Genomic DNA, 14,819 nt, shown 5'->3' with positions numbered 1-14,819 from the left:
CACAGATCAACTGGGATCAGTCAGCAGAGGCCATTCATAACTGGATCCGAGGGAACGACAAGGTGCCAGGTGCCTGGACAGAGGCCTGTGGGCAGGTGTGTTCGTGCATGGCTGAGATTGGGCTAGAAGCACTGGTGTGCCCTGCTGGCTGCCAAACTAGCAAAATATGTTTGATATTTTTGGCTAGCAAATAGCCATTGCCCTGACTCCTAACCCAACCCCACCCAAGTGCCCCCCTTGGCTCCTCCCCCACGACCATGAGACCTGTCCACCATCTGGTGGCTGAAGGATAAAGGTCCAGCACAGCTCAAGGCTTCCAAGCCCCTGCAGCAACTGTGGGTTCAAAGCTGTATTGCTTGTAAAGTATTTTGACTCTCCTCTCTGGGCTCACAGACATCCCGAGTCCAGCTCCAACGTTGACTTGATCTGAGTGGGGACAGGGATTGGGCAGTGGGCATTCTTCACATGCTGAAGATGGTGAGTCCTTGGCTCACAGGCTCTCCAGAGGCACTGGGAGTTGGCAGGGCTGGGAGTGGGAACCTTCATCTGCTCCCCACAGGGGGGAGTCCTGTCCCACCAAGCCTCAGACTGTCCAAACACCTGACTCTGTCCAGGAGTCTCTCTCCTACCCTTATCACCATAAGATCCTTTGCAAAGTGAACAGTGTTTGGTGGCATCCCTAGGGCAGTCTGTGATGCCTTGCGGAGGTTATCTCCCAGTGTCTGTCCCCCTGAGGTCTGAGGCCCAGGGCCCATACATAGGGTCTAAGGGTGTGCAGGGCTTGAGGGTACCATGAGGCCTCCCAGGCTCTTCAGGGAGGCAGAGTTCTTGGGCTGCAGCTGCCCTGGCCCCCTCCTTCCTTTCCCTGGCCCTGCCCAGCCCCCCTTCACCCCCTTTGCCCTGCTCAGTCCTGCCTGGGCTGCCAGCAGTAGAGGCCTCTTTCATCCACCATCTTCTGGTTTTCCTGTCCTCAACAGAAGCTGACTTTCTTCAACTCAACGCTAAACACTGCAGGCTTGCTGCCTGAGGGAGAAGATTTGCCCATCCCAGGAGCCCATCGGCCGGGGGTCGTCACCAAAGTGGGACTCATCCTTTTCGGGAATGATGACAGAATGGTAATGGTCCCTGTCGTTGTGGGCACACACACATCCAGACGCTCAGGCCTGGCATTTAGACCCCGTGCTGCTCTGGAGAAAATGGGGGAAAATTAGACTGCAAAAGTCTGGAAAACCTTATGCTTGTAATTCCCTGTTCTGGGAAGGCTGACTCCTTGCTTTTCATGACCAGGCTTCTCAGCCAGAGCTGGGTGCCCTGTGAGGGTATTGGAATCAGGGAGGGGCTCTGTCCCAGGAGGCCTGAACTGGGAGCTCATTCTACTCCAGCAGAGTGTCCAGGTGCCACTGGGTGTGTTCACTGAATCTCTGTGCCTCAGTTTCCTTCTTTCTGAATAGCGACATCACAGTGAAGGGTCCCTGGAGCCATGCTGGACACCCAACACACCCTGACTCATGTTAGCAGACTCTGCAACTCTGAGTAACAGCTAATATTTATGGAGTGCCTGCTGTGTGCCTGACCACTATTTTAAAACAGTTTATATCTATTAAGTTTGATTTTCCGAACAACTGTAAGAGATACATATTAATATTATACCCATTTTATAGAAGAGAAGACTGAAACAAAGAGGTTTAAGTAACCCTCCCAACATCACTGAGTTAGTTTGTGGCAGAGCTGGGATTGTGGCTCCAAGGCCCACCCCTTGGCCATCAGTACTCACTCCATGCAGTGGCTGGGAGATTGGGGACTTAAGATACTGAGGGCAGAGAAGGAGTACAGGGAGGGATCTCCAAGCACTTTGGGGGTTTCATCAAACCCCGTGGATGTTGAATCATTGGCTGCATCGGTGTGTATAGGCCAGGTGGAGGGTGGAGCAGCTTTTATGGGGATTGGTGTGAGCTCACTCTGGGTGCCCATCCTGCTGTGCCCTGCCACTGGCAGGTCCGAGGCTGGCCTTAGTGTCTGCTACTTACAGTGCTTGCGTGTTTTAGGTATTCGTGATTGATACGTGCAGTTGAAAGATGATACTTCTCTTTGTCAAGTTCCCTGGAAGCAGTATCTGAGATAAGAGTCCTTGTGCATGTGATTTATCGAGGTAGTGCTCTTAGAGAATCCCACACAACACAAGGCTGGGCTGGAGCACAGGACAAGGCTAGGCCTTCTGGAGTCTTCCAGCCTTTATCTGATCCCAGGCTCTGCAGTGTGAATTGCATCTGCTGATTATGTCCCTGCACGCTCCCATCACTAAGCCCTTGGTTTCTGCTGCCCAGGAGGAAGGGGATTGGCAATGAGGCATAGCCCCTGGGCTCTGTGCATGGCTGCGCTTGTACAGCAACAGCTGTGGAGGGGAAGGTGCAGATGTAGGCTGCTAAGGGCCCATGCAGCAGGCGGAGGATGGGGACTGCAGCCACTGCGCCTTTCGTGATGTCCATAGAGCGAAGGAAGCAGCTTCAGCAGAGACCCTTGGTTACAGCATCTTTCAGGAGCTTCTGGCTGGGTTGAGCTAGGCATTAGCTCACAGAAAGCACCAGCGTATCTCCAAAAGGCAAAAGGGTGGAGGTCAGGCAGGGGACCTGGCTCCAGGTGTGACAGGGTGTCTGTAGAGTGTGCCATTCTTATCAACCACTCTCATCAAACCCAGATGTCTTTGTTTGCTCCTCTTCCCACCTCTAGGCCCCACGGGGCATCTGATGACCTTCACCAGATGTTTCCATGGGGTTCCTGGCAGCTGGGCAATCAGTTGTTTTCTTGATTAATTTTCAAAGTCATGCTTGAATCATTTTTTTTGTCTAACATGTAGGCATTTTTATAGAGACAATAAAATCCTTACACTTAAAAAGAAGCGAGAGCGTGGTGGGGTGCGTCTGATGGGGGACTGCTGTGCCATCTCCTCCTTGTCCCTGAAGGAGCTGGCACCCGGCTCTGCTCGTGTTTCCTCCTCATTAATCCTGTGCCCTTCTTGTGGTGAGGGCTGGAGATGGAGTGTGTGGGGTGCCCAGCATGGTGCTCCGTGTGGAGCTGCTCTCCCTGCCATGAGGACAACCTCAGGTGCTGTGAAGCCCTCTTCTTGCAGCTGCTGGTGAAGAACATCCAGCTGGAGGATGGCAAGATGATCCCAGCCTCTCACTTCTTCACGGGAGCAGAGAGCAGTGCCCTTGAGCTGTCAGAGGAAGAACTGGTCATGGCAGAGGCTGTGAGGGTAAGAGACCCTTTCAGGGATTCTGGCCACTTATGCAGGTTGTGTACTGCACATGTGTCTTATGGCTCAGACTCCCTGGAGCTGGGTGTGCACACCCTCTGTGGATGTGGGTACTGACCCCAGGCATAGTATTGGTTCTGTCCTGTCTTCCTGTCCTAACTACTATACCATAGTGTTGGTCTATCTCTTCTGTTGCCCCCTTGCTCTCTCCCTCCATCACTGGGGCACTGGAGTTTGGCTGGCTAGGTCTGACTTTCCTAAGGATTCACTGTCAACAGTGGACACATGAAGCAGAAGCCCCTGGAATACACGGCAAAGGCAGATGCCAAGTCCATGGCCCTTTGAGGAGAATGTGTGCACTGTAACCTTCCAGAAAAACTCCCTGAGAGGGAGTATTGCACTGCGACCAGCATGGGCATCGCAGTCAGGCAGACCTGGACTCCAGTCCAGCTGCCCGGCATGATGCCGGAGAGCACTCCCTTCTTTGAGGGTCAGTTCCTTCCACCACCAGTCCAATCAGTGGTCACCTCCTGGAGTTGTTCCAAGTCCTTCCTTCTCCTCCCACTCAGCTCCCTCTCCTTTGGAGGCATGGCTTTGATGACAGCATTATTGAATGGAAGGCATTGGATGAATTTCCACCCATTCACTCATCCAATCATGTACTCAGTGAGTTATTTAAGAAGGACATATGAGCTCCTATTAAATGCCAGGTGCTAAGCCAGACACTGGAATGTGACAATAAGCAATGTTCCCTGCTGTCATGAAGTGTCCCTTTCCAGGGGGAAGAGAATCAATGAACAGCCCAACATGAATAAGAGAATTTCAGGCAAAGAGAAGTGCCATGAGTGAAATAACAAGGTGATGGGAACAAGGAGGCTAGACAACTTTAGAAGGAATAATCAGGGCAGGCTACTCTGGGCAGGACGGGAGGTTTGCCCTGAGAGCTGAGTGGAGAGAGTTCTGGGATAAGGAGGGCTGTGGTGAGTGAAGGTGGGCCAGTTGGCAGTCACAGTGGTGTTTGTGGGTGTTGATGACAAGGGCAGGGGACAGGATTCAGCAAGGGAAGGACATGAGGAGCTGGTGCTGCTCCAGAAGGCGCAGAGCTCTTCCTTAGTAGAAAGCTGAACATTTTGAATGTCTGTAAAAAAGGAGAGGAAAAAAGCAGCCTATTCATTTAAAAATATTCTTGGAGCCCTAGCTTTGGCCTCAGCCCTGTGCCTGCTGGGGTTAACAGGGACAATTGGACAAACTGGTCTTCTGGAGCTTCCAGCTGAGGTTAACTGGGGGCGGGCTAAGGTTGTATGTTTGTGGAGCTAAGCCGGAGTCAACAGCTGCTACAGCTGTGTCCTTCATCTGTGCACTGGGAAGAGTAAACCCGAAGCCTGTGGGTGCTGTGAGTGGTAGAGGAGAGATCACAGATGGAGAGGGTCAGTTCAGCAGCACCTATGAGCATCTCAGTAAATGCTGGCAGGGAGCCTAACGGTCATGAAAAGAAGCACATACTTGCAGAGTGGATATCTGTGCAGTGTTCTAAACACTTCGGGAATAGTGGTGTGGTTAAATACTCTAACGACTCCAAGAAGTAGATGCTATTATTACCTTCATTTTCCAGCCAAAGAGCCCGAAGCCTGAGGTTGGGTCACAGCAGATGAGCACAGGCCTGGGCTTGGAGCCCCGCTGGTGGAGCTGGAGCCCTGGCCTCCACCGCTGTGATGCTCCGTTGAATGGCCTCTCATCCTTTGCACTGTTATCATGACACCCGTTGGTCACAGCCAGGCTGGCCCTTTCAGAATGCCTCGTCTGGAGGCGACTGGAGTGGAGGGGAGGCAGCTGGGCAGGAGAGGCCAGTGGGGAGCATTGTTGGTGGAGAGAGCCCATACTGGTGGCCAGACCAGGAGTCAGTCGTGTTCTCCGCTCAGCAGAACTCACCAAGTGCACACTGTGGACTGGGGAGGCCATGGGCAACAAGCCTAGTCTCACACCCTCCTGAGCCAAGGCTATGCCACATTTTCTGAGCTCCTTTCTATACAGAACACCCAGTGCTCTGCCTGCCTCACGTGGGAAACCCTCCACAGCCATGTTCAGCCTCTTGCACAGATGAGGACACAGGTGTTGAGGGGCTGTCTGCATCCCCATGGCTTGTCAGGAGCCAAGCTGGGGTCTGAATGAGGCAGTGTGGCTTTGCGGTACACTGCCTCTCAGAGGTTCCACACACATCTGATAAGGGCTGGTGCATCTCTTAGGCACCATGTGGTGGTATGCCCATACCCAGCAGGTGACCCGTGGCCCCAAGCCACTTGAGTCTGAAGACAGTAGCCCTGGCCAGCAGAGCAGTCAGTGAAGACTTCAGGGAAGAAGTAACATAGCAGTTGGCCCTGGAGGATGCCCAGGAGGATGCTCATTTAAACATGAGCTGGAATTCAGCGAAGAACATCATCGGTGGGCAAAGGCCCGAGCAGAGACCTGAGGATAGGCTATAGTCAAGTGGGTATAGGGAATGGCTTGCCATAGCTGCTGATGGTCACGTTGAGGATGGAAAGGGCAAATCCACAACACCTTTCCAAGAATGAAAGAGGGAGCCAGGAAGAGGTTGGGTTAAGGGTGCTGGGGAGCTGGTCCTAGTTGAGCCTATTCCCCTCCATCTGTGGCAGTGACCAGCTGTGGCCTGAGGCCCAGACAGATGTGAGGCATCTTGGGACTCCTGTCCTGAGCAGCCCAAGTGAATGCCGACCCAGAGAACAGCCATCTCGCTGGATAGCCTGCTTAGAATTCTGGATGGCGCTGTGCCTCGCACTGTACCATCCATGCTCATCCATGGGGCTGGCTGGTGGACACTGCTGCCCTCTGCAGGCCCTGAACGGAGGGGCACAGAACCAGCTAGCCTATCAGTGAGGACAAGACCCAGGCCTCCTGAGCCCCATCAGAATGCTTCATTTTTACCTTCCATGATGCAACCTACTCAAACTCCAGTGTCACTCTTGGGACCTCACTTGGATGGGAGCACTCACGTGAGGCTGGGCGTGAAGTGGGCTTGGGAGCAGCTGGTCCCCAGCCACACCTTGAGCTCTGCACGTTGTCTTCCTGCTGCTTCTGCACTGGCGTGGGGATCCCAAAGAAGTTTGGGTCAGGGTGAGGTGGGCAGGAGGACAGTAGCTGAGCTCCTTGGGCTCCTACTTCCCGGGAGCATCAGGCTCTTGGGAGCAGCAGCACCTTGGACAGAGAGCGCAGCCTGGTAGTGGGTGGTCCCAGTGCACATCAGGGGCTGCTCTCGCCAGGGAAGGTGCCCGGAAGGTGGCTGTTCCTAGCCCCCAGGAAGCCCTGTTCTCATTACACCTGTTTTTTAGAGTGCCTGGAAACGGATTCTTCCTAGTGTTCTGGAGGTGGAGGAGTCCACTGATTTCTTCAAGTCAGGGGCTGCATCAGTGGATGTTGTGAGGTAAGGGCCAGGAGTGCATGGGGTCTGGTCCCAGCTGTCTGTAGCTGTGTCACAAACCACACCAACACCTTGTGGCAGGAAACAACCACCATTTGTTATGTTTGTGGATCATTCAGATCAGATCAGAAAGGACTCATGTGTGGCCCTTGGGGGATCACCTTGGATGGTGGTGGGTCTGTAGACCGGCAAGACCTAGAAGAGCCAGGCAGGGGTATCCTCCTCCAAGGTGGCATCTCACTGCTGTGCCTGGCCGTTGAGCCTGGAGGGCTGGCATCTGCTGAGGTGGCACTGCCAACCAGGCACCTATGTGTGCAGCCCCAGAGTGGCTGCTCTGGGATCTGGTGGCATTGTAGGTGGTGGCTAATGGCTCTGAGCATGCTGGTACCAGCAAAGAAGGCAGATGCAGACCCAGCTGGAAGGCCATTGACCTGATTGTTCTCAGTGGTCACAAGCCTGCCCAGATTCAAGGGCAAGGGCTGGGTCACTGAGAGCCAGGCCTCAAATGGGAGCAGGATCAAACCATGTGCAGCTGTTTTAAAACTGCCACCAGCCCTGACATCCCCAGGGAAACCCAAGGTGTGTGGGGAAAGGGAATGGGCAGGTAGGGATCACCATAGACTAGGTTACCTCTTCTTCTACTTCATATGAATGGTCCTGCTTTCCATTTAACTGTGGTAAGTTCTAGTTTGAATAAACGGAAGGAAGTGGGATATAGTAGAACATCTTTGGTTGCAAACAACCATAACTTAGTTCATTCTGGTTTAAACAAAAAAGAACAAAAAAGTCAAAAGGATCATGATCGCCTTCTTCAGGCTAATTACTTCAAAGACTCAAATTATGTCATTAACATAATCACTGTCTATCCATTTTGGGGCAGGATTTCTCTTCATAGTGACGAGGTGGCTGCACAGTAGTTTTGTTCTAATTTCCTATGTTATCAGCATTTCCAGTGGAAAGGTGGTTGGTCTCTGGTGGTCTTCATATAAGTCCTAGACTTGAATCTGACTGCTTCTGGTGAAGTCATGTGCCCCAGTAAGAATCCGTTGCTGACCAGGTGGAGGCATGCTCTGACTGGTCAATACTGGGTCATGTGCCCACCTCTGGAGCCAAGGATTGAGAGGACTGCATTCAACCCACATCTCTGGAAAGAGAGGGAGAAAATTTTTCCCTCAAAAAGTGTCAATTCTGTTCCCAGAAGCAGATGAGGCAGGTGTTGTAAAGGCAGAAGCAAAGATGTGTACCACATGTGGGAAGAGGTTTCCTGTACTTCAGGAAGATGCAAAGGAAAATCTGTGGAGCTCACTTACATAGAGAAAAATTCATGTGTGAAATTAAGGAAGTGTATTATCAATACAGTGTATAGAAGAGTGAGAAACACCTAGCTAGGCTCTGCATTTGGGTTCCTTCAGCAGAGCTGTAGAATGGGCAGTGCCAATCAGAGGCACTGATGAGGGAAAGGGATCCAGGGTGAGCTAGGGTGTGTGAAATCTAGTCCCCCATGATTGAAAGGACAGACTCACATATGTCCAAGATCTTTGGGGGAAAAAACAAGGATGAGCCTAACATTTGTATTCTGGGGTGAGCCAAGAATGCAGCTGCTATCTGACCAAATCGAAAATCCACCTGAGTCTGAATTGAGTAAACACTCAATGACTTGAGTAAACCAAGTCATCCTGATGACAGGTCTCTCTCCTTGAATTTAATGATATTACAATAAAAAAACTTCATATAAATAGTAGTTTGAGGAGGAGTTCCACGCTGTGCACCTGGAGGAGGTTCTGGGGAGGATCTTAATTCAGAGGATCTTGATTCAGAGGAACAATTATGATTATGAGAATTGGGGATATGTAACCAACAGTTAGTTTTTACTGTGTAACAAAACACCCCAGACATAGTGGCTTAAAAAAACCACCATTTTTTAAGCTCATGGTTCTGTGGGTCAACAGTTTGGGCTGAACTCAGTGATCTGGGCCAGATTGATGTCAGCTGGACTCACTTAAGTGTTTGCAGTCAGCTATCAGGCCAGCTGGGGGCTTGTTAGTCTAGGATGACCCCTTCAGAGAGCCAGTGCAGGCTTGTTCATATGCTGGTGAGAGGGTCCTAGGAGCCAGGGGGTCCAAGGGAGCACATCATATCTGCTGAATTTATTGACCAAAGCAAGTCATGGTGTTGGCCCAGCTTCAGAATGAATAAGGAAATGGACACCACTTCCTGATGGCAGGTGCTCTACAGGCTGGGACTACAGAAAAGGTGGAGCACTGTGGCCAGTTTTGCAACCTAATGCACTTATAAAAGGAGGGCTGAATTGGGCTTATGTGCTTGGAAACCTTGGACACTACAGTTCTCTTATATCTCAGTCTGACTTATGTATATGGTCAGTGTGAAGTATAAAATTAAGGTTTTTTTGTTTTTGTTTTTTTTTTTAAATAATGCCCAGAAGAATTTTGGACACTTGAGAAGATGATGTCCTGAGGATGAGCCAGAGCTGCCTACAGCTTCTGAGCTGAGGTTGATGGAGGATGCAGATAAAACTGATTCCTTTTTTTGTTTTTTGAATACTTAAGAGCATGTATCTTTTTGTTTCTATTATGGTAAAAAAATATAGGAGATCTACCTTCTTTAACAGATTTTTAAGTGCACATTCCAGTATTGTTAACTACAAGCACAATAGTGTACGACAGATATCCAGATATCCATGACTAAAATTTTATACCCATTCATTAGCAACTCCCTATTTCTCCCTCCCACCCAGTCCCTGGCAACCACCACTCTACTTTCTGCTTCAATGAGTTTGACTACTTGAGATACCTTATATGAGTGAAATCATTTAGTATTTGTCCTTCTTTGACTGGCTTATTTCATTGGATAATCAGATTTAGTCATGTTGTAGTATGTGGCAGGACTTCCTTCTCTTTTAAGACTGAATAATATTCCAGTGTATGTACACACCACGTTGTATCTACTCATCCGTTGGTGAACATTTAGGTTGTTTCTACCTTTTCACTCTTGTGAATAATGATATGGGAGTGCAGCTATCTCCTTGATCCTGATTTCAAAGTTACTGATTCACAATTCTTCTTTTTTATAAATTTATTTTTTATTGGTGTTTTTTGCAAAAACATATAGAATAACACCCAGTGCTCATCCCATCAAGCGCCCCCCTCAGTGCCTGTCACCCAGTCACCCCCACCCCCTGCCCACCTCCCTTTCTACCACCCCTAGTTCGTTTCCCAGAGTTAGGAGTAGGAGTGTCTCATGTTCTGTCTCCCTTTCTGACATTTCCCACTCATTTTTTCTCCTTTCCCCTTTATTCCCTTTCACTATTTTTTATATTCCCCAAATGAATGAGACCATATAATGTTTGTCCTTCTCCAATTGACTTATTTGACTCAGCATAATACCCTCCAGTTCCATCCACGTTGAAGCAAATGGTGGGTATTTGTCGCCTCTAATGGCTGAGGAATATTCCATTGTATACATAGACCACATCTTCTTTATCCATTCATCTTTTGATGGACACCGAGGCTCCTTCCACAGTTTGGCTATTGTGGACATTGCTGCTAGAAACATCCAGGTGCAGGTGTCCTGACGTTTCACTGCATCTGTATCTTTGGGGTAAATCCCCAGCAGTGCAATTGCTGGGTCATAGGGCAGGTCTATTTTTAACTCTTTGAGGAACCTCCACACAGTTTTCCAGAGTGGCTGCACCAGTTCACATTCCCACCAACAGTGCAAGAGGGTACCCCTTTTCTCCTCATCCTCTCCAACATTTGTTGTTTCCTGCCTTGTTAATTTTCCCCATTCTCACTGGTGTGAGGTGGTATCTCATTGTGGTTTTGATTTGTATTTCCCTGATGGCCAGTGATGCGGAGCATTTTCTCATGTGTTTGTTGGCCACGTGCATGTCTCCTTTGGAGAAATGTCTGTTCATGTCTTCTATCCATTTCTTGACTAGATTGTTTTTTGGGGTTGAGTTTGATAGGTCTTTATATAGATCTTGGATACTAGCCCTTTATCTGGTATGTCATTTGCAAATATCTTCTCTCATTTGGTAGGTGCCTTTTGGTTTTGTTGACTGCTTCCTTTGCTGTGCAGAAGCTTTTATTTTCATGAAGTCCCAATAGTTCATTTTTGCTTTTGTTTCCCTTGCCTTTAGAGATGTGTCTTACAAGAAGTTGCTGCGGCCAAGGTCAAAAAAGTTGCTGCCTGTGTTCTCCTCTAGGATTTTTAAAAAAAGATTTTATTTATTTATTTATGAATGATGCAGAGAGAGATACATGCAGAGGGAGAAGCAGCCTCCCCTTAGGGAGCCTAATGAGGGACTTGATCTCGGACCCTGGGATCACATCCTGAGCTGAAGGCAGATGCTCAAATGCTGAGCCACCCAGGCGTCCTGTCCTCTAGGATTTTGATGAATTCTTGTCTCACATATAGATTTTTCATCCATTTTGAGTTTATCTTTGGATATGGTATAAGAAAATGGTCCAGTTTCATTCTTCTGCATGTGGCTGTCCAATTTTCCTAGCACCATTTATTGAAGAGACTGTCCTTCTCCATTGGATATTCTTTCCTGCTTTGTTGAAAGTTTGTGCCGGTACCATACTGTCTTGATGGTTACAGCTTTGTAATATAGCTTGAAGTCAGGTATTGTGATACCCCTAGCTTCTTTTTCAACATTCCTCTGGGTTTTCTGGGGTCTTTTCTAGTTCCCTAAAAATCTTAGGATTATTTGTTCCAACTCTGTGAAAAAAAGCCCATGGTATTTTGATAGGGATTGCATTGAGTGTGTAAATTGCTCTGGGTAGCATAGACATTTTTCACAATATTAATTCTTCCAATCCATGAGCATGGCATGTTTTTCCATCTCTTTGTGTCTTCCTCAATTTCTTTCAGAAGTGTTCTGTAGTTTTCACAGTACAGATCTTTTACCTCTTTGGTTAGGTTTATTCCTAGGTATCTCATGCTTTTGGGTGCAATTGTAAATGGGATCAATTCCTTGATTTCTCTTTCTTCAGTCTCATTGTTAGTGTATTGACATGCAACTGACTTCTGCACATTGATTTTTATATCCTGCCACTTTGCTGAATTCCTGTATCAGTTCTAGAAATTTTGGAGTAAAGTCTTTTGGATTCTCCATATATAGTGTCATGTCATCTGTGAAGAGTAAGAGTTTGAGTTCTTTGCCAATTTGAATGCCTTTTATTTCTTTTTTTGCCTGATTGCTGAGGCTAGGACATCAAGTACTATGTTGAATAGCAGTGGTGAGAGTGGATATCCCTGTCTTGTTCCTGATCTTAGGGGAAAGGCTCCTAGTGTTTCCCCATTGAGAATGATATTTGCTGTGGGCTTTTCATATATGGTTTTTATAATAATGAGGTATATTCCCTCTATCTCTACCCGGTAGAGAGTTTTCTTTAAATATTTTATTTATTTATTCATTAGAGAGAGACACACACACAGAGGCAGAAACAGGCAGAGGGAGAAGCAGACTCCATGCAGGAAGCCCAATGTGGGACTCGATCCCAGGATCCCAGGATCACATCCTGAGCCAAAGGCAGATACTCAACTGCTGAAGCACCCAGGCATCCCAGGGAAGAGAGTTTTAGTCAAGAAAGGATGCTTTATTTTCTCAAATGCTTTTTCTGCATCTATCAAGAGGATCATATGGTTTTTGTCTTTTCTTTTATTAGTGTGATCTATCACATTGATTGATTTGCAAATGTTGAACCATCCTTGCATCCCAGGAAAAAATCCCATTTGGTCGTGGTGAATAATCTTTTTAATGTACTGTTTGATCCTATTGGCTAGTATCTTGGTGGGTATTTTGACATCCAAGTTCATTAGGGATATCAGTCTGTAATTCTCCTTTTTGGTGGGGTCTTAGGTTTAGAAATCAAAGTAATTCTGGCCTCATTGAATGAGTTTGGAAGTTTTCCTTCCACTCCTATCTTTTGAAACAGCTTCAGTAGAATAGGTATGATTTCTTCTTTAAACGTTTGATAGAATTCCCTTGGGAAGCCATCTGGCCCTGGACTCGTGTCTTGGGAGGTTTTTGATGACTGCTTCAATCTCCTTGCTGGTTATTGATCTGTTCATGTCTTGTGTTTCTTCCTGTTTCAGTTTTGGAACTTTATAAGTTTCCAGGAATGCATCCATTTCTTCCTGATTGCCTAATTTGTTGTCATGGAGTTGCTCTTAATAAATTTCTAAAAATCATTTGTATTTCCTTGGTGTTGGTCATGATTTCTCCTCTTTCATTCATGATTTTAGTAATTTGAGCCTTTTTCTCTTTCTAATAAGTCTGGCTGGGGGTTTACCTATCTTATTAATTCTTTCAAAGAACCAGCTCCTGGTTTTGTTGATCTGTTCTCCTGTTCTTCTGGTTTCTATATCATTGAGTTATGCTCTAATCTTTATTATTTCTCTTCTCCTGTTTGGTTTAGGCTCATTTGCTGTGCTTTCTCCAGTTCCTTTTGGTGTGAGTTTAGCTTGTGTATTTGAGGTTTTTTCCAATTTTTTTTCAGAGAGGCTTCTATTGAAATGTACTTCCCTCTTAGTACTGCCTCTGCTGTAACCCAAAGGTTTTGAATGGCTGTGCTTTCATTTTTGTTCGTTTGCATGAGTCTTTAATTCTTCTCTAATTTCTTGGTTGATGCATTCATTCATTCTATGACCCATTCATAGGCTGCTCTTTAAGCATTGTTTGAGTTTCTTCCAAATTTCTTCTTGTGCTTGAGTTCTAGTTTCAAAGCATTGTGGTCTGAGAATATGCAGGGAATAATCTCAGAATTTTGGTATTGGTTGAGACCTGATTTGTGATCCAGTATGTGGTCTGTTCTGGAGAAAGTTCCACGTGTACTTGAGAGAATGTGTATTCAGTTGCGTTAGGATGTAATGTTCTGTATATATCTGTGAAGTCCATATGGTCCAGTATGTCATTCAAAGCTCTTGTTTCTTTGTTCTGCTTAGATGATCTGTCCTTTGCTGAGAGTGGAGTGTATTATTATCTGTGTGTTTCTTTACTTTGGATATTAATTGGTTAATATAGTTGGCTGCTCCTACATTAGAGGCACAAATATTTAGAATTGTTGCGTCTTCTTGTTGGATAGATCCTTTAAGTATGATATAGTGTCCCCCTTCATCTCTTACTACAGTCTTTGGTTTAAAATCTAATTTATCTGATATGAGAATTGCTACCCAAGCTTTCTTTTGAGGTCCATTTGCATGGTAAATTGTTCTCCATCCCCTCATTTTCAGTCTGAAGGTGTCTTTAGGTCTAAAATGATCCCTTGTAGATAGCATTTGGATGAGTCTTGCTTTTTTATCCAGTCTGATCCCTGTATCTTTACTGGGACATTAACCTACTCACATTCAGAGTGATTATTGAAAGATATGAATTTGGTGTCATTGTATTTCCTGTACAGTCCCTGTTTCTGCAGATTGTCTCAATTTCTTTGGGGCCCCTCTTTGCTTTACAGGGTCCTCCTTAATCTTTCTTGCAGGGCTGCCTTGGTGGTCACATATTTTTTCAGTTTCTGTCTATCCTGGTAGCTCTTTATCTCTCCTTCTATTCTGAATGAGAGCCTTGCGGGATAACATATTCTTGCTGTATGTTTCTCTCATTTAGTACCCTGAATAGATCATGCCAGCCCTTTCTGGCCTGCCAGGTCTCTGTGGAGTGGTCTGCTATTAATCTTTCTCCCACTGTGTGTTAGGAATCTGTTGTCTCGAGTTGCTTTCAGGATTTTCTCTTTATCTCTGAGATTTGCAAGCTTCAGTATTATATGTCAAGGTGTTGATCTGCTTTTGTTGATTTGGAGAGAGGTCCTCTCTAACCCTTGGATATGAATGCCTGTTTCCTTCTCCAGATTAGGGATGTTCTCAGCTATGACTTGCTCAAATATACCTTCTGGTCCTCTCTCTGTCTCTCTCTCTGTGTGTCCTCAGGAATTCCAATAATATGGATGTTATTTTTTTTCAAAGTATCACTTAATTTTTTGAAGTCTCTCCTCATGGGCTATTAGTTGTTTTCCTTTCTTTTCCTCAGTTTCCTTCCTTTCCATCAACTTGTCATCTATGTCACTTATTCTCTCTTCTGCCTCTTTTACCCTAGCTGTTAGAGCATCCAGT

General features: G+C 46.8%; 1 protein-coding gene across 4 annotated transcripts in view; it reads left to right on the top strand.

Annotated features, from left to right (window-relative positions):
• The window catches only part of ALDH1L1 (aldehyde dehydrogenase 1 family member L1), a 111,243-nt gene that overhangs the window by 36,009 nt on the left and 60,415 nt on the right, over positions 1–14,819 (top strand). For all 4 annotated transcript variants that reach the window (XM_055344166.1, XM_055344164.1, XM_055344165.1 and 1 more), the window contains exons 6-9: positions 6–95; positions 978–1,115; positions 3,128–3,253; positions 6,598–6,689. In XM_055344166.1, coding sequence (XP_055200141.1) covers positions 6–95; positions 978–1,115; positions 3,128–3,253; positions 6,598–6,689 — 446 coding nt within the window. The remainder of the gene's footprint in view (positions 1–5; positions 96–977; positions 1,116–3,127; positions 3,254–6,597; positions 6,690–14,819) is intronic.

This window comes from Nyctereutes procyonoides, unplaced genomic scaffold, assembly GCF_905146905.1.
Source record: "Nyctereutes procyonoides isolate TBG_1078 unplaced genomic scaffold, NYPRO_anot_genome, whole genome shotgun sequence".
NCBI lineage: Eukaryota > Metazoa > Chordata > Mammalia > Carnivora > Canidae > Nyctereutes > Nyctereutes procyonoides.
This window is presented reverse-complemented; position numbering and strand designations above follow the sequence as displayed.